This window comes from Dromiciops gliroides, chromosome 2, assembly GCF_019393635.1.
Source record: "Dromiciops gliroides isolate mDroGli1 chromosome 2, mDroGli1.pri, whole genome shotgun sequence".
Taxonomy (NCBI): domain Eukaryota; kingdom Metazoa; phylum Chordata; class Mammalia; order Microbiotheria; family Microbiotheriidae; genus Dromiciops; species Dromiciops gliroides.
Genome location: NC_057862.1, coordinates 606,554,861 through 606,579,342, shown reverse-complemented (window position 1 = coordinate 606,579,342; position 24,482 = coordinate 606,554,861). Strand labels below are relative to the sequence as shown.

General features: G+C 37.8%; 2 protein-coding genes across 5 annotated transcripts in view; both read right to left on the bottom strand.

The window, feature by feature from the left end:
- SRBD1 (S1 RNA binding domain 1) overlaps positions 1-24,482 on the bottom strand; it is a 296,284-nt gene that overhangs the window by 127,302 nt on the left and 144,500 nt on the right. For all 4 annotated transcript variants that reach the window (XM_043989808.1, XM_043989812.1, XM_043989811.1 and 1 more), the window contains one exon: positions 229-320. In XM_043989808.1, coding sequence (XP_043845743.1) covers positions 229-320 — 92 coding nt within the window. The remainder of the gene's footprint in view (positions 1-228; positions 321-24,482) is intronic.
- LOC122744351 (eukaryotic translation initiation factor 1b-like) lies at positions 6,806-7,147 on the bottom strand. Its single transcript, XM_043989813.1, has one exon. The coding sequence runs from the start codon at positions 7,145-7,147 to the stop codon at positions 6,806-6,808; it is 342 nt and encodes a 113-aa protein (XP_043845748.1).

Below are 24,482 nucleotides of genomic sequence, written 5' to 3'. Positions count from 1 at the left end.
TATATATATATATATATATATTTTTTTTTTTTTTTTGCAGGGCAATGGGGGTTAAGTGACTTGCCCAGGGTCACACAGCTAGTAAGTGTCTGAGGCCGGATTTGAACTCAGGTACTCCTGAATCCAGGGCCGGTGCTTTATCCACTGCGCCACCTAGCCGCCCCTAAAAATATTTTTTTTTAAGCAAAAACTTTATTTTTACTATAATGGCCAATAGTGTTTTCTTACCAGCACTTCTCAAATTAGGATCTAAGCCTGGCATCTCTTTGTTTGCTTCAGGACTCACACTGTAGATTGATGCTCCAGCTTCATTGACAATGCTGAAAAGAGAAAGAAAAGAAAATGAGCAAAAAAACAATAAAAGTTCACAAAATAGGATCTTTATGTCATACATCCTCTCTTATCTACTTATTTAATCATTTATGTCCTTGTCTTACTACAAATTATATGAAAGAAAAACAAACTTCTACATACAGGAAAACACTCAGGAGCTCAATATTTGATAATGACAATTTAATTAGGCATGAGCATCAAACACTGAGTACATACTTGGTGTCCGGAAAGGTAAACCTGAATTCTAATCAACCTCTATAATTTTTTTGTCCAGTCTCTAACAGCAGTACTGAGGGAATAATTTGTAAGAGAACAAGGCAGCAAACTCTGTGATGAAAATAACCAAGGTTTGATGTGAGAAGAGATAAAGAGAGCGGTCATCCTATTTTTCAATATGACCTTAAGTCATGCATGTATTTTAGTTATCAGTCAACAAACATTTATTAAACACTACATATCAGGTCCTGTGCTAAGTTCTGGGGATACAAAGAAAGATAAAATACAGTGCCTGATCTCAAGGAATTCACAGGAGAAACAACATGCAAAGAACTATGCACAAACAAGCTCTACACACCAACACACACAAGTTGGAAATTATCAGCAGAAAGAAGGTGCAAGCATTAAGGGGGATAAGGAAAAGGCTTCCTGTAGAAAGTAGTATTTTAGCTGAGACTTAAGGAGGCAGAGATGATGAGGGAGGGCAAGTCACTCAACACTGTCCTCAGCTTCCTCAAATGTAAAATGCGGTGATGATAGCATTTTCTTATGAGATAATATTTGCAACGTACAAAAAATGTTTGTTCCCTTTCTCCTTGCTACTCCTCAAAAAAGGACACTCACTCATCAGACTCTGGATGTTCTTATTAGCTTTTCCACTTGCTAAGGGACACAAAGTAAATGTAAGAGGCCAGATTTGAACTCAAGTTTTCCTGACTCTAGACACAGCGCTCTATCCACAAGCTGCCTAGGAGACCAGTGTCACTGGATCAGAGAGTGTGTGGGGACAGTGAGGAGTAAGGTAGAAAAAGACAGGAGAAGGCGGGGGCAGTGTGTAGAAGAAGGAGGTTATGAAGGAGTTTGATTACCAAATAGAGGATTTTACATTTGATCCTGGAGATGACAGGGAGCCGCTGGAATGGGGGGGGGGGGGGAAGACATGGTAACAGTTGCAGTTTAGGAAGATCACTCAGACAGCTCAGTGGAGGATGAAGTGAATTGGGGAGAGATTTGTGGTATGGAGACCAACCAGCAAAGTACAGTAATAGTCTAGCTATGTATTACAATAACTCCAGATAGTATACCTAGACAATACATACCGGGACTATACCTGCCAAAACAAACCCAGGAACTACATGAACAAAATTATAAAAACGGTTTTCTATAAATGCATTCATATTTAAATAACTGGAGAAATATTAATTATTCATGGGTAGGCAGGGTCAATACAATAAAAATGACTTTTTCTAAACTAATTTAGATATTCAATGTCATGCTAATTAAATTACCAAAAAAAAAAAACCTTACTGAATTAGAAAAAATAATTTAAAAATTCATTTGGAAGAACAAAAAGTCAAGAATATCAAAGGAAATAATGAAAAAATGTTTGTTTGTTTTGATCTCCATTGCCCTTAGGATGAAATATAAACTCCTGTTTGGTTTTGAAAGCCCTTAACGACATGGCATCAACTTTTCTATACCTTGTTATCTATCATTCTCTTTTTCATTTTCTGTGGTCAAGCGGAGTAGCCTTCTTGCTATTATTCAAACACAACACTTCATTTATTTTTATCCCTAGGGCCAGTACAGGGCCTAGAAAAGAGTAACCACCTCATAAGTGCTTGTTGATTGATTTACTTGATCAAGAAGTGAGGAAGAAATTGGGAATGGGGAGTGAAGGGGCAGAGCTCAGAGTAGGGTTGGTTTAAGGGAGTCATAAGGTAAAAGGGAAGAAGGCATGACACCAGAAGGAATAAGGGATAAGGGGAAAAGCTATTTGTCCCAGAACTGTACAGAATCAGTCAGCCAACATTTCTTGATCGTCTACTATATCAGTCAGTCAACAAGCTTTTATTCAGGGGCAGCTAGGTGGTGCAGTGGATAGAGCATAGGCCCTGGAGTCAGGACTACCTGAGTTCAAATCCGGCCTCAGACTCTTAACACTTATTAGCTGTGTGACCCTGGGCAAGTTACTTAACCCCAACTGCCTCACTTTAAAATAAAAAAAAATAAAAAAAGAACAAGCTTTTATTCAGTTTTTACTGTGTGCCAGGTACTGTGCTAGGTACTGGGGACACAAAAGGGCAAAAGCAAGGCACTTGCCCTTAAAGAGCTGACATATGAATAGAGGAGACAACATGAAACAGCTACACACATACAAGATAAAGTAGATTCAAGGTCATCTTAGAGGAGAGGCACTAAAGATGGCGGAGGAAAGGCAATAAGCACTTGGAGCTCCTGACAGGATCACTCCAAAAACCTCCAGATAATGCCATAAGACAATTCCTGGAGCAGCAGAACCCACAAAAGGATGGGCTGGGACCATTTTCCAGCCAAAGACAGCTTAGAAGGTCGGCAGGAGGGGGATGCTGTACCGAGGTGGGAGTGGAGCCCAACCCCACAGCCATGCTGACAATGATCCAGCCCCAGGCCCCACCAGAGAAAGAAACTTCCAAAGTCTTTGAATTGTCTGCAGCTGCAGCTAACTCAGCTCACAGTCTGGTCAGAGGGTTGAGTGGTTGGGGGGGGGGGGAATTATAGGGGTCTCTGCTAGAAATGAGGTAGAACTCTGATGTTTTGCCTGGGATCATACACAGGACATGGTCTTGGGTGGCAGTCCCAGGTTAGGCACAGGCACACCCTTGCTTGCAACCAAAGTGAACCAGATTTGTTTCTGTGTAAAAAAAGCAAGCAGCCTGTGGTTACTTACAGAGCAGAGCACAGGCCAGGTGAGCTGAGAACATGCCTTTCCTTAAATCTTACCACCTGGGACCCCCTGAAGCTTGGGACAGTGCATCCAGGAAGCAGTGCCCCACTTTAAGGAGTCAAAAGTCAAGAAACAGGCTGGCAAGATGAGGAGGCAGAAAAAGGTGCAGACCATAGAAAGTTTCTTTGGTGACAAGGAAGATTGAGGTACACCCTCAGAAGAGGATAGCTCATGTATAGCTTATATTGAATTGCTTGAGTTCTTGGTGGGGTTGGAGGTTGAGGGGTGGGGAGGAAGAAAATTTGGAACACAAAGATTTTTTTAAATTTATGTCAAAATTTGTATTTTACATGTAATTTGGGAAAATAAAATCTAAATATTAAAAAAAAAAATCTGAATCAGAGGAGAGGCACTAACATGATGAGGGGGAATGGGAAAGATCTCTTGAAAACAATGGGATATATGCTGAGGCTAAAAGAAAGCCAGGAAAGCCAGTAAATGGAAGGGAGGTTATAAGTAGAGTGGAATAATCAGACCGGCACTTTAGGAAAATCATTTTGGCAGTTGAGTGGACAAAGGATTAGAACAGGAAGAGACTTGAAAGGGAGACCAACCAGAGGATATATAAATTTGTGTAAGAGTACTTGAAGATAGCACCATAGTTTGGAGCCAGAAAAGGGAAGGGTTTAGGGGAAAAGATGAGTTCTGCTTTGGACAAGAGATAATGACAATCAATAACTACCTGGGATGATCGGATCAAGTAAGGGATCTTCCAGAATGGGAAGATATGGGTGCAGTTGTACACAGCAGGAACAATATCAGCAGACAGAGAAAAGGGGCTTCAACGTTTTCAAGAAATATGAGATAAGTTTCTTAACTACAAAAGTAGGAAGGTGGGGGCCAGGAAAGACTTGAGGAAAGAAGAAAAAGTTAGAATAGCTCCTGTAGTGAGTGGGAAAGAGAATCAATTAGGAAGGAATAGGGGAAGCTAGGTGGCGCAGTGGATAGAGCACCGGCCCTGGAGTCAGTAAGACCTGAGTTCAAATCTGACCTCAGACAGCAGTGTGACCCTGGGCAAGTCACTTAACCCCAACTGCCCTACCCCCCCCCCAAAAAAAGGAAAGAATAAAAGGATTGTCTTGTTGCAGTGAGGACCCTGTTAAGATTATTTAACAGTAGTAAAGTAAGTTTTGACTTTCTCTAAGCATGTTCAAAAGTATATGAATAGGAATGAATAGAGTGGAGAATATTGGGAGTAACACAATGTTGGGGTTCTGTAAGGCATAATCAGGGACAAGACAAGAGACAATGGTTTTCAAAATTTAGAGAAAAGTGTCAAGTCATTCACCAAGAAATGGAGAAAGAGAAGAGAGAAAGATGCAGTCACTGTAGAGAGCTAGGTGGCACAGTGGACAAATTACTAGGCCTGGAATCAGGAAAACCCGATTTCAAATATGGCCTCAGACACTTACTTGCTGTGTGACCCTGGGCAAATCACTTAACCTCTGTTTGATTCATTTTCCTCAATTATAAAATGGAGATAATAACAATACCTCTCTTGGAGCAATATAAGGATTAAATGAGACAATATTTATAAAGTTCTTAGCACAGTGCTTGGCACACTGTAGAAATTATTATCAATGCTTATAACCTTTCTAGAGATAATTAAATTGCAAAGAACTGAGGTATAGAGGAATTTGGGGTCTTGGTGAGGAAGAAGAGGAGGATTAGAGGTCATATAGCAAGAGAAAAATGAAAGGATAGAAAGTTATGATCAGATAAAAGAAATATATAATTCACAAAAGCAAAGGTGAAAACAAAATCATACACTTGATCACCATGTGGTTGAGGTGAAGAGGAGTAGGTTATCAGAACTAAACAGATTGAGGAATTAGGAAGTTAGGCTACTTGAGGTAGTATCAATGTGTACACTGAAATCTAATCAGAAAGGTAGGATTTGGGGAGAACAGAAACACCGTGAAACAGGCACTAGATTCACTGAGGAAGAAAGAAGGATAAAGACCACCAGGATCTGAACTAAGTGACAAATTTGAATATTGTTTACTTCAAAGGATAAGAGGTATGAGTAATGGTAATAAAGGAAAGATCTGGAACTGTCAATGGGGACTAAGGATTTCCAAACTGCTACACCATAACCAGCAAGTCAGGGATCTGAGTAAAAGTGAAAATAGTATTGGTAAGGGTGACCAGTGATGGAGGGGGACAGGCTTTAGGGAGTGCTAGAGGATGAAAAGGGTAAGAAAGGAAAACATTTCAGATAAAAGGCAAGTTTATCACCTTTGGAGCAAGCATTCCAGAGAGCACAGTGAAGTTGAGAGGTAGGATTGAGGGAGATGGAAGTGAGGGAGCAGTTAGGGATGGCAAAATTTCAAACACAGGTGATTGGAAGGATGGCAATGATCTTGATAACCTTCAATTACTCTGTATAGATCTTGTATGTGCCTACTAATTTATACATTGTCCCTCATTAGAATGTTTAAATACCCACAGCTTAGCACAGTGCCTGGCATAATAAATACTTAAATACCTTGACAGACCAGCTAACTGAAAGAAATAAGGATATTCAGAAGAGCGATGGGAGGGGATAATGAGGTGTATTTGGACACGTTAAGTTTGAGATGCCTATAGTATATCCACTTTGAAATATACAGTAGACATTTGAAGAAAGAATAGAGCTGAGGAGAGACTAGGGATGAATATATGGGTTTCAGAGTCATCTGAATAGAGACAACTAAACCCATGGAATTGGTGAGATCACTAGGTGAGAGAAAACAGAAAGGGAATAAAGGGTTCAGGAAAAAGCCTCCAGGAACCCCCAGGTCTAATATGAATGATAATCCAAAAAAAATAGACAGAGAAGCAACAGATAGACAGATAGGAAGAGAATGAAGGGGGGTGAAAGGGTAGGGTGGGAGTGATGCCAGGAGTGGATAGAAATGGGAAATGGAGGATTATATATAAACAAGGAAAGAAAAAGAAAGGCAAGAATAAGAAAGAGGAGAACAAAAATAATAGAAGTAAACTCGAAGAATTTGAGATTGAGCATGGTACACAGGACAGAGGAAAAATTAGAAGGAAAAGGTTGGAATTAGATTTGTGTAGAGCAAAACAAACTATAGTGAATAAAATGCAGAGTTAAAAGAAAAGGAATATGGGAGGGGCATACTTATGTATTTTTTAATGTTAATAAGCTTTTTATTGTTAAGCTGCAACATACATGGTTTAATACAACAATAACATTTTAAATCAAGTGAAAAGTAATAAACAGAACAATAAACATTCAAAACAAAATATTTTCCATTGGAAATGTGTTAGGATGAATAAAGGGTTTAGTTACCATCTTACTGCAATTTTCTTATGTGTTACTAGCCTACAGACATGTTTTCTGTAATCATACACATGTGAATGGATTTTTGAACGATTAAATAAATGAAAGTCTGTTTACTGCAGAGACTCATTTCACAAGGTAGCCAATTTGGCTTAGAGAACAAAACTGTTCAAGAAATACTCCATGTGATTTTGCTCATTTTAGAAACCATGAACCTTAAGTTGTCCCTCCTTGACAGTGCCAACCTCCAAGAGAAAGTGGCAAATGCTCTTTCTCTGGTCACCTTGAAGCTGGATAACTTCACCATACTCGGGATGCTCAATCACAGTACCATTACAAGCAAATTTCTTTTTGAAAGCTTTCACAAGCTTCTTTTTGTCATAGTCATCTGCAATTCCCTGAACAATAGTCAGTGTCTTTCTGCCGTTTCGTTGTTGAATTCTTATATGAATGTAATCCTCAGTCCCTGCTGGGAGTAAGTCACCACCCTTAGTTGCATCAGCAAAGGGGTCAAAAGATTGGAGGTTCCAGGTAGGGGCCATGTGATATTAGTGAGTGATATTAGTGAGAGGCCAGTAAGGGGATAAAATGCCTGTGGAGCACATCCGGGAGGACCCTGTGTCAGGAAGCTGTGAGGACAAAGGGGGAGATAAATAAAGATAGGGAGGCAGTGGGGCGGGGAGTGAAGGGGAGGCGGGTGGAGGGCAGCAATGGAGGCGTCAGTGCTGAGGTGGCAGTGGCCATGGGAGGCCCATACTTATATATTTCTAAATGTGAATAGATACATTCTCAATTAAAAGAATAGAGGAATAGAAAATAAAAAGTTGTGTAGTACACAAGAAATATATTTAAAACATATATACAATATGCTACAACTAGAACAATACACTGCAGAAGGCCAAATACAAAAATGTCTTATACATTCTAAATAATTTTTAAATTTTCTTTTTAAATTTTTTGCAGGGCAATGAGGGTTAAGTGACTTGCCCGGGGTCACACAGCTAGTAAGTGTCAAGTGTCTGAAGCTGGATTTGAACTCAGGTCCTCCTGAATCCAGGGCCAGTGCTTTATCCACTGCGCCACCTAGCTGCCCCCCATTCTAAATAATTTTTGCAACCCTTATTGTGGCAACAAGGAATTAAAAACAAAGACTGATATGTGAAGTGCTAAACAAATTGCAGTACATAAGCATAAAATAAAATTATTGAACCTTAACAGTCTAGTAGGGGATACAACAAACCAATAACAAACAAGATACATAAAGGATAAATAGGAGACAATCAACTCTAGTAAAGCACTATCATTAGAGGAATTTGGAAAGAGTTCTTGTAGAAGATAGGACTTTAGCTGGGAACTGATGGAAGCCAAGTAAGCCAGGAGGCAGAAATGAGGAGGGAGAGAATTCCAGGCATGGTAGAGTGTGAGCAAAAATGCCCAGGATTAGAAGATAGATTATCTTGTACAAGGAGAAGCAAGGAGGCCAGTGTCACTGGATTACAGAATACATGGGAGTAAGTAAGGAAGAATGGGCACAATTATGAAAAGCTTTGAATGCCAAACAAAAAAATTTTATATTTGACCCAGGAGGTTATAGGCAACCTCTGGAATTTATGGAGTAAGGAGGCAGTGGGAAAGAGGGTTAGGTATGACATGGTCAGATCTGTAATTTAGGAAGATCAATTTGACAGCTGAGTGGAGAATAGACTGCAGTGAGGAAAGAAGTGTGGCAGAGAATAGGCTACTATAATAGTCCAGACTTGAGGTAATGAAGACCTGCAACAAGGTGGGTGGTAGTGTCAGAGAAGAGAAGGGAATATATGTGAGATGTTATGTAGGTAAAATGACCAATTTTGTACATGTTGAGTTGAAAATGTCTATAAGACATCAAGTTTGTGATGTTCAATAGGCTGCTAGAAATGCAAGCAGAGAGCTTAACACTGGATAAGTAGATTTGAAAATCATCTGAAAATTGAATCCACGGGAACTGATGAGATCACCGAGTGAAACAGTACAGGGAAAGAAGATGGTCCAAGTCAAAGTCCTGGGGAACACCCAAAGTTAGTCGATATGACCTGGATGAAGAATCAGCAAAGAAGACTAAGAAGAAGCAGTCTGACAGGCAAGAAGAGAACCAGCAGGAGGTATACATGAAAACCTTGAGAAAAAAAGAGTATTAAGGAGAAGAAGGCAGAATAATCAGGAGGATGTTCCACTAATCTTGGTGAGAGATGATAAAAATCTGAACTAAGGTGGTAGCTGTGAATGAAGAGTCAGATTCAAGAGATGTTAGGAAAGTAGAAATAGCAAGATTTGATATACATATGTGGGTTGAGGTAGCATAAGAATATGAACCTGGAAGAATGGGGGTACATTTAGACAAAAATGGGAAATTTCAAAAAGAGGATGGTTTAGAGGGAGAGATAACAAATTCATTTTTAGACACATTGGGATTAAGATGCCTTTAGGCTGCCAGTTTGAAATTTCCAAAAGGCAACTGATGTGGGACTGAAGCTCAAGAAAGAATGATACTGGATATATTAGGTATGAGTCATTTTCATAGAAAGGATAATTAAACCAGTGGGAGTTGATGAGATTACTAAAAGAGAATATAGAGGGAGAAGAGAGTATAGAATGTCAATGAAAAACCTATGAGGAAAACCCAGTTAGGGTAGCTATAAAAGTGTGCAAATTTTGTAAAAGTAATGGTTATGCATGTATATGCTACTGACCCTAGGCTAACCCAGAACACTCTGGCCTTGATCAGATGAAACTGGTTTAAGTTGGTTCTCTTCCCCTCCCTCCCATTCCCTTTGGGTCATTCCCTGGACTCCTTTTAAAAAAAAAAAAAAACCACAACTTCTCTCATTCTCTTCTACACCCTATGCAATCTGGCTTCTGAGCTCATCATTCCAATGGATCTTCTCTTTCCAAAGTTACCAGCCACCTCTTAGGTGACAAAATGAATGGCCTTTTTTCAAACCTCATCTTTCACATGTGTTAAGATAATGGATTTAACTGATTGAATTGACTGGATTAATGGCTGACTTCTAGTTAATTAGATTCTAAGCACATCTGGCTTGTACTTGAGAGTACTTAAGAAAGCATGGTTCTCAGAAGCTAACAATTTTGAACTTTGACCACCTTCTGGCCCACTCAACCAATCAACTTGAAGAGCCTCCCATTTCTGGGAGAGGAGAGGAAAGAGGAAGCTGAGCCCGCGCAGGGAGCTCACTTTTTTTGGCTGCGAGACATTGGCATGGTGGCAGGGAACTTCACAGGGGAGTTTAGGAAGGCGAGGATTTCAGGCTATAAGAAATCTGTTCTCAATCTTTCTCTTTCTTTTACTATCTTTCAATAAACGCTTAAAAAATCTAAACTTGTTTATCAGTGATTTTAGTCAGTTTCTCCCCAAAACTGGGGGGACAGATTAGGACCCACATTTAGAATTTTAAATTACACACGCAACATATCTGTAAGCCTCTGGAATTCTCAATCACTCTCCTCTGGATATGAGCTGCTTCCAATGTTTTCATGACATTGTTTTCTTATAGTTCTGCTATCTAACTGCTTCTTCTCAGTCTCTTCCTCTGAGTCTTCAATCAAAATCATGCCAATTAGTCACAGGTACCTGTCAAGGGATCTGTCCTGGGTTTACTTCTCTTGCCACTTTAACGTATTCTGCTTGGTGACCGTATCAGCTTTCGTGGATTCAATTATCATCTTCATCTCTATGCAAATGACTTCCAGATTTATATATCCAAGCCAAATTTCTCTCCTGAGCTCCTCCCATAGTCATCTCAAATCCAACATGACCAAAAGATCTAAATCTAATGTGTAAAAACCGAAATCAGTACCTTTCCCTCAAAATTGTCTCCTCTTCCCAAATTTCCTATTACTGTCAAGAGCATAGCCATTCTCCCAGTCATTCAAGTTCACAACCTCAATACCCATATTCAATTCCTCATTCTCACTCATCTCACATAGTCAATATGCTTTCAAGCCTTGTGATTTCTACCTTCATGACTTCTTCAATATATATGTCACATCTTGTTCTTTCCTCTGACCCTGCCACCACCATAGTTGCCCTCATCATCTCACAATTTAACTAATGAAACAGACTTCTGAAGGGTCTCCACACGCCAATACTTCCTCCACTAAGTTGAAAAAAATTATGTTTCTAAAGCACAGGTCTGATCATGTACTGGTCAATAAATGTCTATTTCCAGTATCGAATGGAATAAAATGCCAAAATCATGTCAATAAATTATACTAGTTCCCTATTGCCTCTAGGATCAAATATAAAATCCTCTGTCTGACTATCTACCAAGGTTCAAGATGAAGAATGAGAGTTACATTTTTAGACGTAGACAACATGGGAAATTTATTTTGCTTGACTGTGCATATTTGGTACAAGGACTTTTTGTTGTTGTTGTTGTTCCTTTTAAATTGGGGGTTAAAGCAGGAAAATAAATGCTAGTTAATTGAAATTTTTTAAATTTAATTTTAAAAAAGAAAAGTTATATACATACTCATTTGAAGAAATGGGGAAGTATAGGTAAGAGTTGGTTAGTTTTGTATAACTGCTTTTTATTTCCTCTTTCTTAAATAATTATTACAAGGGATGATGTAAGGGACAAAGAGGGATATATTAAAAAATGAAGGTAATGTAAAAACAAATGTTATCAATAAAATAAGAATAAATGAAAAGTTATTAAGTAAGCTTTATTGATTGTATTGATGTTAAGTTTTTGACTAAACTTAACTTCTTAAAGTAGAAGGGAAATTCATAGGTCTATCGACATGTTATTTTTGATATTTTTATAAATAATTGGATTAAGGAATAGATGATATATTTATCAAATCTGAGGGAGATATAAAATTAGAAGTGATAACTTACATTAAATACCAGAACTGAAACTCAAAAAGACATCTATTGACTACAATGATAGGTCATCTTAGCTATGAGATATAAGACCTATGATTTTTATTGAATTGCAAAATCAATACAAGTGAAGAGTGTGGCACCACCACCACAACAAAAAAGGGCCATGGGGTCTTGGGAGGTATTTAATAATAACAATAATAATATGTAGCACTTTAAGATTTGCAAAACACCTTGTAAATATCTTATTTTATCCCCATAATAACCCTAAAAAATAGGTGCTAATATTGTCCTCATTTTACAGATTTTACTCATTTTACAGGAAACTGAGGCTAGGAGACTTTGACTTACACAGCTAGTAAGTGAATGAGATGAAATTTGAACTCGGGTCTCCATGACTCCAAGAGAGTGCTGCCTCTTTCTAAAATAGGGTCCAGAATGAGGAAATTTATGAATTGCTAGAAAACTAAGTTAAATCCATTCAGAAGAGGGCAACCATAATAGTGAGGGAAATGAAAACTTACCTATGAAGATTAGTAGCAAAAACTGGGGAGAACAGCCATTTTCAATTTATTGAAGGATTATCATGTGTAAGAGGACTATCTTTTTAGTTTGGTGGAAGGAAAGATTTTTAAAAGGAGTGTTGGATGAAAGTTGCAGAGAAATCAGATACTGAGGGTCCTAAGACAAAATTTAAAAATTAAACCTTTGTGCAAATGCAGAATGAGTTAACTCTAGGGGCAGCAAATTCCCCACTGTAGGAACAAATGAAAGCTAGGTGACACTTGACAGGCATGTTACAAAGGGAATTTTCTTAAGGAAAAGAATCTATATTTAAGAGTTTTAGAAATGCTTGGTGACAGAGTGAGAGTTTAGTTTTTTGTCTTCTCTATATTCAGCACGTAGTGTTAGTGCCGAGGACATAGAAGGTGTTTAAGAAATGCTTGCTAAATTGAATTGGTTTAGAGGACCTCTGAGTTCCTATCCAATTCTAAGGTAATATGATTCTATAAGAAAGCTATACTTCCCTTCTATGGCCTTCAAATAAAGAATAATGAATATGTATTTTCCCCTTAAGCATTTTAAATGAAATACATTAATAAATACTGAAGCTTTAAGTAAAACAAAATTAAATAGCTATATTTTTACTAAAAATAAAACACTATTAATATAAGATTTGAGGGGGCAGCTAGGTGGCGCAGTGGATAGAGCACCGGTCCTGGAGTCAGGAGTACCTGAGTTCAAATTCGGCCTCAGACACTTAACACTTACTAGCTGTGTGACCCTGGGCAAGTCACATAACCCCAATTGCCTCACTAAAAAAAAAAAAAAAAAGATTTGAACTAAACTCTTCCATACAGTGTGGTAAATAGAAAATATAGAATATTTATGATTCTGTTACAAGAAACAAACAATGTCTAGTCAGAGAAAAATAATCTTCAAAAAATGTTATTAACTTACTCTAATGGGCATTGCCTCTGAAATGGCAAGGTACTTTTGAAGTAAAGACTGTATCTGTATATGAAAGTAAAAGTAACTTTCAGTTACTATGCCTTAAAAGCATCCAAAGATGCAAATGCCAAGGAAAGGAATTTTTTTAAAATTACAAACAGTAATACAAAAGGTCCAGTTAATGGTGTGCTTTTAGGTAAAGTATATGAATATTTGACAGATGATTCAGATGTTATAATTCAACAGGCTAAGCAAAATTATTTTTAAAAACTCAGATAATATTATATATCCTCCCCTCAAAAACCATGCTGGAACTTCTTTTAAACACAAGAATATAAAACAGATGTGACATGAGGTACTCAACATTTTTACATTAACAATAATATTAAATCAATACAAAATGTAGTAAATTTCATATGCTTTGGTTATTGGATACCTTGGGTCCAATAAACAGTTCATTATTAAGTATAGATCTGAAAGCTTAAATAATCTAAATGAACAGAAAGCCCTCGAAACTGATTGCTTCAATATAATGTTAAAAATATCTAAGAGACATACATAATAAGAACTAAAAAAAAAATCAAATTTGGAGTGATGATTTTTTCCAATCTAAATTGTTCAAACAAAAATTAAAAAACCTCATTTCTCCTTTCTCACTTAAGAGTTTCCATAAGAACATCATAAAGCCACAAGAAAAAAATACTATGAAGTCTTTGCAATACACCTATTATTTATTGACAAAATTTTTCACTCTATTTTTCTTTAATGTAGCAACATAACAGTGAAAATGAAACTACTATAAGATACAGAGGCACCTGAGACATGTTTGTCCCATGTATTCTATTTCAAAAGACAAATGGCATTCAGGTATAATGCATTAATCTCAAACACTTGGTATTTTTAACATATTTTACTATAAAGTAACACAATGCAAATGAGGTCTAGCACATTACATTACTTTCTTGCTCTCAAAAAAGGAAATAACAGGCTCATCTAATTAAAACATTCAAGATTATTTTATTATGTTATTACTACTTCATAAAATTGTTCAGGAATAGAAACAACATGTATATTAGACTTCCATCAAATGAAATTTACATGTTTTAGAAGACATGATTTGATCTCTGATAAATATTAATTTGTATATAAATTATCTGGGTTTTATTCTCTTAAGAAACTAACTAGCTCATTTAGACATAATGAACCTCTTTTAGCAAATCCTCAATACTACCAGTATACATTAATGAAAGAATCCCTTCAATCATAGATAAATATTCCCCCACATATAGACACATTGTCAAACATCAAATTCTCTAAAATACACACACATCCCTCCACCACCACAGCACAATTTAAAACATCTCAAAATTCCAAGGATGTTGCCCATAAATATTTGAAAATCCCTCAAATATATCAAATTCTTTCCATTTCACAAACAGTAATTAAAATTCATGGGATTTGCCCCTATTCAAAATTGCTATTTTGTAAGCTCTCACCACCACCACTACAATTTTGTCATTTTATATTGTGAGTTGATTAGTTTTCTTTAAGCCAGTTTTACAAATACTCACTTTCCATGAGTGACTACTCATTTATGTTGGCAAAAGAGCAACGATTTCCTTTAACTGTGAAAGCTCTATGGGAAATGTGGAAGGGGTTGTTGGGTTTTTTGTTGGGTTTTTTTTTTTTTTTTGAGACGGAAGCTTTTTTGTTGCCTTGTCTTCTTTTTTAAATGGCAAGAAAGGTTGCTTTAAGTCCTAAGAAAAAATATAATAATGAGATGGGTGATTAACTTCACTCCTGGTTGGAAAATTCTAGAGTTCATTGAAATGCAGGGCCCTACGGTAATTAAAATGGAAAAGGAGGGAGGGTTTCAAATTCCTTCCAAACCATCAAGTCAAGTCAATAAGCATTTATTAAAAGCACTTTCTATGTTCCAGTCACTGTGCTAAGTAGTGCCGATACAAGGAAAGGTAAAACATGATGTCTATTCTCAAGAAGCTGACATTCCAACGGGGAGATACCTTGCAAAATACTGTACATATGAGATATATACTATGCCTCCCACCCCCCCAAAAAAGGGAAGGTAATTTCATTGTAAAAGGAAAGGGGAAGTGGAGGCAGGTAGGTGGTGCAGTGGATAAAGCACCAGTCCTGGATTCAGGAGGACCTGAGTTCAAATCCAGCCTCAGACATTTGACATTTACTAGCTGTGTGACTCTAGACAAGTCACTTAACCCTCGCTGCCCCCCCTGTCCCCCCCCCCCAAAGGAAAGGGTAAGTGGGAGGAGTATAGCTGAGGGGACCAGAAAAAACCTCCTGCAGAGAAGGTAGAATATGGACTCAGTCTTGAAAGAAACCTGGGAAGCTAAGAGACAGAGATAAGGGAAGTGCAGAAGTAAGGAAATAAGCATTTATTGAGTAAGCTCTTGGAATTCACGACATGATCACTCCAAAAAACCTCCAATGAATGCCACAGGACAATTCCTGGAGCATTAGAACCCACAAAAGAATGGGCTGGGATCATTTTCCAGCCAAAGATGGCTTACAGGAGGGGCAGCTAGGTGGCACAGTGGATAGGAGTCAGGAATACCTGAGTTCAAATTCGGCCTCAGACACTTAACACTTACTAGCTGTGTGACCATAGGCGATCAAGTTCCAAGCAGGCCAAGCCATAGAGAGACCCCTAGAGCCTCTGATTCAGCTGTAGTGCCAGCATCTTCTGGAACTAAGCTCACAGTCTGGTGAGAGGACTGAGCAGTTGGTCAGGGGAGATTACAGGGGTCTCCACTGGCACTGAGGCAGAACTTGGGTGTTTCACCCCTGCTGGGAAGCAGGAAGTAGGCTTGAGTAGCAGTGGCCCAGGTGGGGAAGAGGCTCAGGCTCACCAGAGCTAACAAGCACAGCACACAAAGTTTTGTTGCCTGGTTGGCCCGGGGTTACATACAGACCAGAGAACAGGCCAGATGAGTGAAGAACCTGCCTCTCCTTGAATCGTACCACCTGTGACCCCCTGAAGCTTGGGACAGTGCAGCCTAGAAACAGTGCCCCACTTTAAGAAGGAGTTGAAAGTCAAGTAAAAGACAGGCAAAATGAGCAGACAGAGAAAGATGCGGACCATAGAAAGTTTCTTTAGTGAAAAGATTGAAATGAGCATTTATTAAGCACCTTGTTTGTGGCAGGCACTATGTTAGGAGTATTTACAAATATTATCTCATTTGTAGATGCTAATGTTATGGGCCTGGGGTATCTCAGAAGTTTTCTGGGGGAAATCAAGGAACCTTCTCCTTAAGAAGCTAAACCAAAGGACAGATACATCTAAAGAGATAAGCAGCACCCAATCTGGACTGAATTAACTCCAGGACCACCACCCTTCATTTCAGTCTTCCCCACCCCTTGGGAAGATAACATTAGGTATGTATGGCTGTTGCCTTAGTGGCATGAAGGGGGTGGAGATGGCTTGAGGGATGGGAGCTACTTCTTACCTAACTTCCCCCAGCTACCACCAGTGGAGAATGGTCCTCCCCCAATAAAGGAACTTTCCACAGTCAGATGATCACTCCATCAGACCACCACTGGTTCTCTATAAAAAATATCTGCCCATATCCTGCTCAAGGAGATAGGTATCACAAAGAACCACATCTTTATGCCATGCCTTCTCCCCATGAGAAGTCGTCCAAGGACTTCTCTCTTGATTTCCTTTTCCTAGTGCCTAAATAAAATATTGTTTTATTGTAATTGGATTTATGTGCAAGAGGGTGTAATTTTTTAAAGAGGAATTCCTAAGAAACCTACCCCAAACTCCCCATCCAGTTCCCCCATAACACTATCATTAGACCCATATTATAGTTGAGGAAACTTAGGAAAACAAGGGTTAAGTGACTTGCCCAGCATCACACAGTAACTGAGACTGGATTTAAATTGAGTTCTTTCCTGACTTGGGGCTCAGCGCTCTTTCCAATGTGCTACCTAGCTGCAGGGGAGATAGGGGAAATGAAAATGAATAGGGTTACCACCAGAGAAGATGACTCTCCTAGTGGCCGGGAGAGTGTAGAACCCAGCTTCCTCCTTGTACAAAGCAAAGGTGACCCCCTGGGTCCCCAGCAGAGCTCTCTTCACTTCCATTCTGCCTACGGCCTCTGCCTATGGAACAGCCATTCAAAAATTCACAAACATAAATGGATTTAAAATTTAAAACAGTAAGAGAACAGTAGGAATAAGCCATTTTACACAAGTATTGGGAGATATAATTTGCTGGAGTGTTCCAGAAGTTGGAACAGAACTGAATAATTAAGATTAATTTGGAACTCTGGAAAGTGTGAAAACTGCTAGTGAACTTAATTTTCACTAAAGAAGCAAGATAACTGGAATTAGTGTATCTCTTGGAGAAAACAAAATATTTTTCAACAAATCTCATTATGAAGACTGTTGACTGAGCAAGATAACTCTGAGCATCTCCTTTCTGAACCTGACAAAAACTGATGAATGAGGATGCATGTGAAAGGTCCATAGATCTACTGAAGAATTAATATGGATCCCAAAATAAACTAACATAAGAATGCTTAGCCTAAGAACAGGCTTTATCCTAAATATGTAGTATATGGGAGATTAGCAACTTTAACACTTCTGAAAATAACATTAAGTCATGGGGGTAAAAGCCCTTAACTACTCAGAATAGAATGGAAAGAATGCTTCATATCTGTGCATTTCACACAACTTATTCCTAGTAATTTTATTACAGTATTGTCTGTCTAGTTCTGAATTCACTGAATCATGTGTGGCAAAAAATGAGTTCTGAAACAATGTACTTCAAAAATAGCATGGTTGACTGTTGGTGGAGTTGTGAAAAGATCCAACCATTCTGGAGAGCAATTTGGAACTATGCCCAAAGTGCTATAGAACTGTGCATACACTTTGATCCAGTAATACCACTGCTAGGTTTATATCCCAAAGACAACCCCCAAAAGAGAAAAAGACCTATCACCAACACCTAAACAAATACTCTAGCCATTGAAATGAATGATTATTGAATTTGCTAAATAGAAATTAATCCAAGAAAAAAACACTTATGAGTTAAAAAAAAAAACTTTAAGGAATATGCTACTTTGACAAGCATCCTCCTTCAAAGTCCTACATACAAACATGATGCAAACATCTCAAAATGTCACCCAGTCTCTTAGCTCCTATACTAACTTGCAGGTTGATTTTTCCACATTAGAGAAGTACAATCAGAGGCACTGACTAATCAGTTAGTTGATAAACATTTACTAAGCACCTATTATATGCCAGGCACTGTGCTAAACACTAGGAATACAAAGGAAGGAAAAAGTCAGTACCTGTCCTAAAGGAGCTGACAGTCTATAAAGACAAAAGTGCAAATACCTTTGTACAAACAAGCTTTAGACAATAAAGTGGAATCAATCAACAGAGGGAAGGAATCTTATCACTCTACAAAAAGTATTTTGGTTGGAGAAACCAAGCAGAGGAAATGGGAGCAGGAAGGGAAGGAGGAAAGGACAGAAGGAGGGAGGGGAAGAGAGAAGGGGAGGAGAAGAGAGAGAGGGAGGGGGTGAGAGAGAGAGAGAGAGAGAGAAAGAGAGAGAAAGAGAGAGAGAGAGAGAGAGAGAGAGAGAGAGAGAGAGAGATCATTCCAAACCACCTGGTTGTTTTCAATGTACCTTTATTTCCAAATATGTAACATGAGCACCACCTGGTGGGAGCCTAATTCTAAGTCAACTTTCAAAAGAATTTCTCTCTAAGCACAGCATGGTGAAGGATCATAGAAATCACATGCCCAGATTTCAGATGTAAATTCTATAATGTTGCCCAACTTTCCCAATAAGATTTGTTTTTTTTTTTAATTCGTGGTTTTTTTCTTACTACAAAAGAGTATCTTTTCAGTACCATAATATACCAACACAGAATAGGGCCAAGAGACCATTTCCCATTTATGTAAAAATCCAGAAGGTCAGCAATGCAATGCAATTTAAACAAAAATGTATGGATTGACTACTAGAGAGGAGTTATGGCATTGCAACAATATATTAGTCAGTTCAACAAGCTTCCCTTAAATGTTTCCTATGTGCCAGACACTGGGCTAAGTGCTGCAAATAAAAATAATAACCAACAAAAGGTCTCTGCTCTCAAGGAGCTCACATTCTATTGGAGGAAGAAAATATAATAATTACACAGATAATAACTATATATGATATGTTAATTAATAAAAGTAACTACATACATATACAAAATATACACAGTGTGAATAGAAGGCAGGAGGATCTGAGAAAGGCCAGAAGGTAGGATTTCAGGTGAGCCTTGAAGGAATCCAGGCAAGACAGGAAGCAAAGGTGAGAGAGGGCACTCCAGGCACACAGAACTGCTAGTGTAAATGCAGAGTTGGGAGATGACTGGTGGTGCGTAAGAATGTCAAGTAGGCCAGTGTAGCTAGTGTAGAGAAGAATGGAAAGACATTTAGGGGCCAGGTTGTAAAGAGGAAAGGTAGGAGAAAAAAATGTCAGTAAACAGAATACTACAATAGTCCAAGTGGGACCTGTACAATGTAGAGACAATGGGAGTAGAAAGCAAGAAACACATTTGAGAAATAGTGTGAGATGAAAATCAACAGAAACTGGCAATTGATTGGGTATGGGAGCTGAGGGAAGAGTCTGAGATGGTGCTCCAATTTTAAACTTTGCTGCCTGAGGGGATGGCGTATAACAAAGGAAAAATTGAAGTTAGAAGGAATAGATTTTGGAGAGAAGACATTAAGTTTAGTTTTGAACACAGTTCGAAGTACCAACAGGACATCCAGGTAAAGACAAGAAGCTGAAAATATATTATGATATGCAAATTAACTCCTACTGACCAGAATTTTAGAATGCCCTATTTGGGTGCTCTACACAAGTATAAGAAGATGGGAGAAGAAAATTTCTCTATCATCGATAGATGCTCAAAACAAAACAAAACAAAAAACCTCCTGGCTTTCATTCACAAGGTTGCTAAATTATGGCAATGTGCTTTTAAATACCATAATATGTCACAAAATAACATTTAATTCTATTTTGATATTTTTGTTTCTGGTCAATAATACAGATAGTAAACAATGATAACATCAAAGGTCATTTCAAAGGCACTAGGAATCAGAAAAGAAAGGTGATAAAATGAGGTTATATAAAGGTTGTGTCTAGTATGTGGGTTGCTAAGTTTACCTAGTGAAAAGCAGACTAGAGAACTAGTTGCTCAGAGGCAATTATTATAAGCTCTCTACCAATGCCCCCATAAACACTTCTTTCTAAACCACAATATTTTTTCCTTTTTTCTTCCCTCTTCCCTCTCCACATCTATCCTTTCTCTTCTGCCTTTGCCTTAAATTAGCCAGAAGCAGGACTTTGCTCAGCACTGGTGAGAGGGTACTAGGGCCTGAAGAAACTTCTGACCACAAGGGCATAAGTGATACCTGTGCAAATACAGAAGTAAATAATTGCATGGTTTGCAATGGCAAAATAACCATCTCAATATTAATAATTAACTTAAAATTCAGGAAATAAAGAGAAAGAATTTATTTTTTAAAAAAACTTCCTAAAGTGAAATAGGAAAAGTATGCCCCCATTATGTTAGTAAGGAATTGGCCCACCCCCTGAAGAAATTTTGCCATCAATTTTACTAATATTTTTAAAAGCTTTGTAAATCTTAAAGTAGTATATAAATATAGGTTATCGCTATTACTACTTTTACACTTAATTTGCATTTAATTACTATTTAGCCATATGCCATAAAATAGACTGTATTAGTTTATTTACCCAGTTATCCAGTTCCAGTTTTACTGAGATTGTGACTAATACACACAGCACGAACCACCAGTTTTTGGTAACATTATATAAGGTATAATATTTGAGGCCTCTCTTCATGTAGTTGTTCAACGATTTTTTATGAAAAAAAGTTTTTTAAAAACATCTTTATTAAACATTAGGAGTTGACCTCTTGGTAAGTAGAAGTTCAAGTTGCCATCCTTTGAGACTGAATGTGAAATATTCTCAGGACAGCTAGGTGGTACAGTGGATAAAGCACTGGCCCTGGATTCAGGAGGACCTGAGTTCAAATCCAGCCTCAGACACTTGACACTTACTGTTTGACTCTGAACAAGTCACTTAACCCTTATTGCCCCCCCCCCAAAAGAATGTAAAATATTCTCATTCTTCTATTCCAAAGACAGAAAATTTTTGAGCTATTTTACTGGGTGGAGGTCTCCAACCAAAGCTCTAGTTTAACATTCTATTTTTTCACAACATTAAACTTGACCTCCAAAGCAAATGTCATTGGCTACAAATTACTGTGACAATTAATGCACTATTAAAATTTTAATAATTCATATTCTAATAGACATAAGACTATAATCAGATCTGAAGAGCTTCAATGTTACATCTCAAATGGATTTCTCTTCCCAATTTTATAGATTCATCAAATAAAAATGGTTTAAGTTTCAAATCACTTTATTTCTGGAAAAATATTATGTCAATGTAGTGGGTTTTAGTTTGTGTTTTTCATTTTTTTTTAATACTCATGAGCATTCTGAACTGGAGTGCCAAAAATAAAGTAGTATGATTGCCTGAATCTTATAATTAATTAAAAGTTACACTACTATAAATCCCCAAAGGATGAAAATCTTTCACAATCATTAGGATAATTTCCAATGAATAATTAAGCAGCCTTTTCTAAAGTCACTGGTTGAAGAAAGAAGGCAAAAAAAAAAAAAGCATTATTATGAAAGAACACTGAATGGAGTCAAGAAGCCTGGGTTCAAGCCTCAATGCTGATGACATCACCATCGTCGTCATCATCATCATCACCACCACAATAACAGTGATAGTAGCAGCTAACATTTATATAATGCCTGCTATGTGCCAGGCACTGTGCTAATAAATGCTTTACAAATATTTCATTTTATCTTCACAACATCCCTGGGAGGTAGATACTATTATTATCCCCATTTTATAGAAGAAGAAACTGAAGCAAATGGCAGTTAAGTGACTTGCTCAAGGTTACACATTTAGTAAGTGGCTGAGACCGGATTTTAACTCAAGTGCTCTTAACCCCAGACCTGAAGCTCTATGTGACATCTAGCTCCCCTGGGCAAGTCACTTAACATGCACATAAGGGACTAGGGCTTATTAATAAGCCATAAATAGGTCCCAATCAAACTGAATAGATGGTATTCCCACACTAGGTGGTCTTCATTCTGGGGAAATCACAGACCCATCAGGTATCTGAGTAACTACAAGGAGTTAAAAGCAAAAAGAAAAATGGAGAGCGCATGAGCACAACTGAATTAGTGTGACTCAGTTTCTTTTAATTCTAACTGTAAGAAATTTGTATCATTTAAGGTCTGTTTGCTAAGATTCTTCTGAATTATTTTCAAGCTGGTTCCATATCCCTATGTCCATCCTCTGTGCATTAGTGACAAAAAGTAGGCAAAGTTTTATTCAGTTCTCCTAGTCTCAAATTCATTCCTCTTATTCCTTTACTTACACTTTATCTACAAGTTCCCACCTCCTTCCAAAGTGATGTATTATTAATTGTCTGCTAGGTATCTTTACTTTTCAAAGGCTCCTCAAACTCAACATGTTTAAAACAGAACTTCATTATCATCTTCCCTAGGTCCACTACTCCTATTTCTATTAAGAGCACCACCAGCTTTCACCCATCCAAGTTCATCATCTCAGAAAAATTTTTACATCCTCTCTCTCCCCTTACAACCCATTTTCTAATTAGTTGTCAAGTCTTGTTGAGGTAGCAGCAAAAAAGAGGAAAGGTGAAACTTCTAAATCTTACTGCTACTCTCCTTGCCTACATAAAACAGGTACTGTTCTACCACCACCTCCAAAAACAATGCATGTTTCTCTCTAAACATACAGTCAACACCCTAGAGTTCATAGGATCATTCATATAGATATAAGGAACTTCAGGCCTTGATCATTTCTCAACTGGACTATTCTAAGAGTCTCTTAATTGGGCTTTGGCCCCCCAGTCTCTCTCCTCTCCAGTCCATCCTTCATACAATTGTCAAAATAATCTTCCTACAGTATTGAGCTAACTTACTTCTCTGCTCGGGAATCTTCAGTGGCTCCCTATTGCCTCTAAGATATAATAAACTCTGAAGCTTGGCACTGAAAACTGAGTCTTTATCATCTTTCCAGACTTTTAAAAAATATCCCTCTTCATTCTAGCCAAACATTTGATGTCTAAATCATGTCACTGACTCCTTCCTCCACTACATTTTCACATTCAAGCTATCCTCCATAGGAGGATATACACTGTTGTTTTCCTCTGTTTCTAGGAACGCGTATCCTGAACCCTCTAGTTCAAGGGCCCTTAACAGGTATTTGTGAATTTCAAGGGGGAAAAAATCATGTGTTGATCATTGTATTTCAATATTTCAATATAATTGGTTTCCTTTGTAATTCTATATTTTATTTTTTGTACTCAAAAATATTATTTTGGGGGCAGCTAGGTGGCGCAGTGGATAAAGCACAGGCCTTGGATTCAGGAAGACCTGAGTTCAAATCCAGCCTCAGATACTTGACACTAGCTGTGTGGCCCTGGGCAAGTCACTTAATCCTCATTGTCCTGGAAAAAAAAAACAAAACAAAACATTATTTTAAGAAGGGATATAGAGGATTTACTAGGGGACCATGACACACAAAAAAGTAAAAGGTGAAGAACTCCTGTTTTAGAGTTAGTGCTTTCTCCTGACTAAAATTACCTTGTATATATTTTATCCTTTAGTCTTCTTAAAGGTAAGGATTGTATCTTCATTTTTTTGTCTTTGTATCACCCAACCCTATAGTGTAAGTGTTAAACACACATTAAACAGAAAGATGAAACAATAACTAGTTTCTGGGCTGAAGTTCAAAAGAATAATGTGACATGCTCACTATGCAGTAGCCTTGATATAGTGTACACAAAGTAGATAAGCAGTTGTGCCTGACACAGCAATACAGAGACAAAATGAAATAGCCTCTGTTCTCAAAGAGCTTACATTCTACTGGAGGAAATACTAAATATGCAGATACAAAAATATATGGTATATACGAGGTAAGTGTCGCTGTATTGCTGGCCCCAAGCATACTGGCAGGCACAACTGCTTATCTACTTTGTGTACACTATATCAGCCCTAAAGAGTTGATGTGAAGAAGTGTTTTATTGGTCTTGAAGCACTATAAAACTGTGAGTTCTCACATGATGTTGAAGAGCTATCCTACCAACTTGTGCTCTTTCTTATAATTTGAACTACTTAAATACAACTGAGCACCAATCAACCTCAAAGACAAACCAGAAGACAGGAACCATACAAGGCCAACAACACTGATCGAGTAAGCTTGACATTTTTTTCTTCTTAGTTAACTATTTGGTCATCTTCTTACCTCATCTCCCCTGGACCTCCAGGCTTAAAAGAGCAGCATAATCCCAGGGGCACTTTGAAAGTTCCATACTTATTCTATAAATGGATATTCTTGCTAATCAAAAACTGAGTAATATGATTTATG

What these genes read in the sequence shown, in the direction of transcription:
- LOC122744351 (XM_043989813.1), bottom strand. Translation starts at nt 7,147, where the DNA reads ATGGCCCCTACCTGGAACCTCCAATCTTTTGACCCCTTTGCTGATGCA.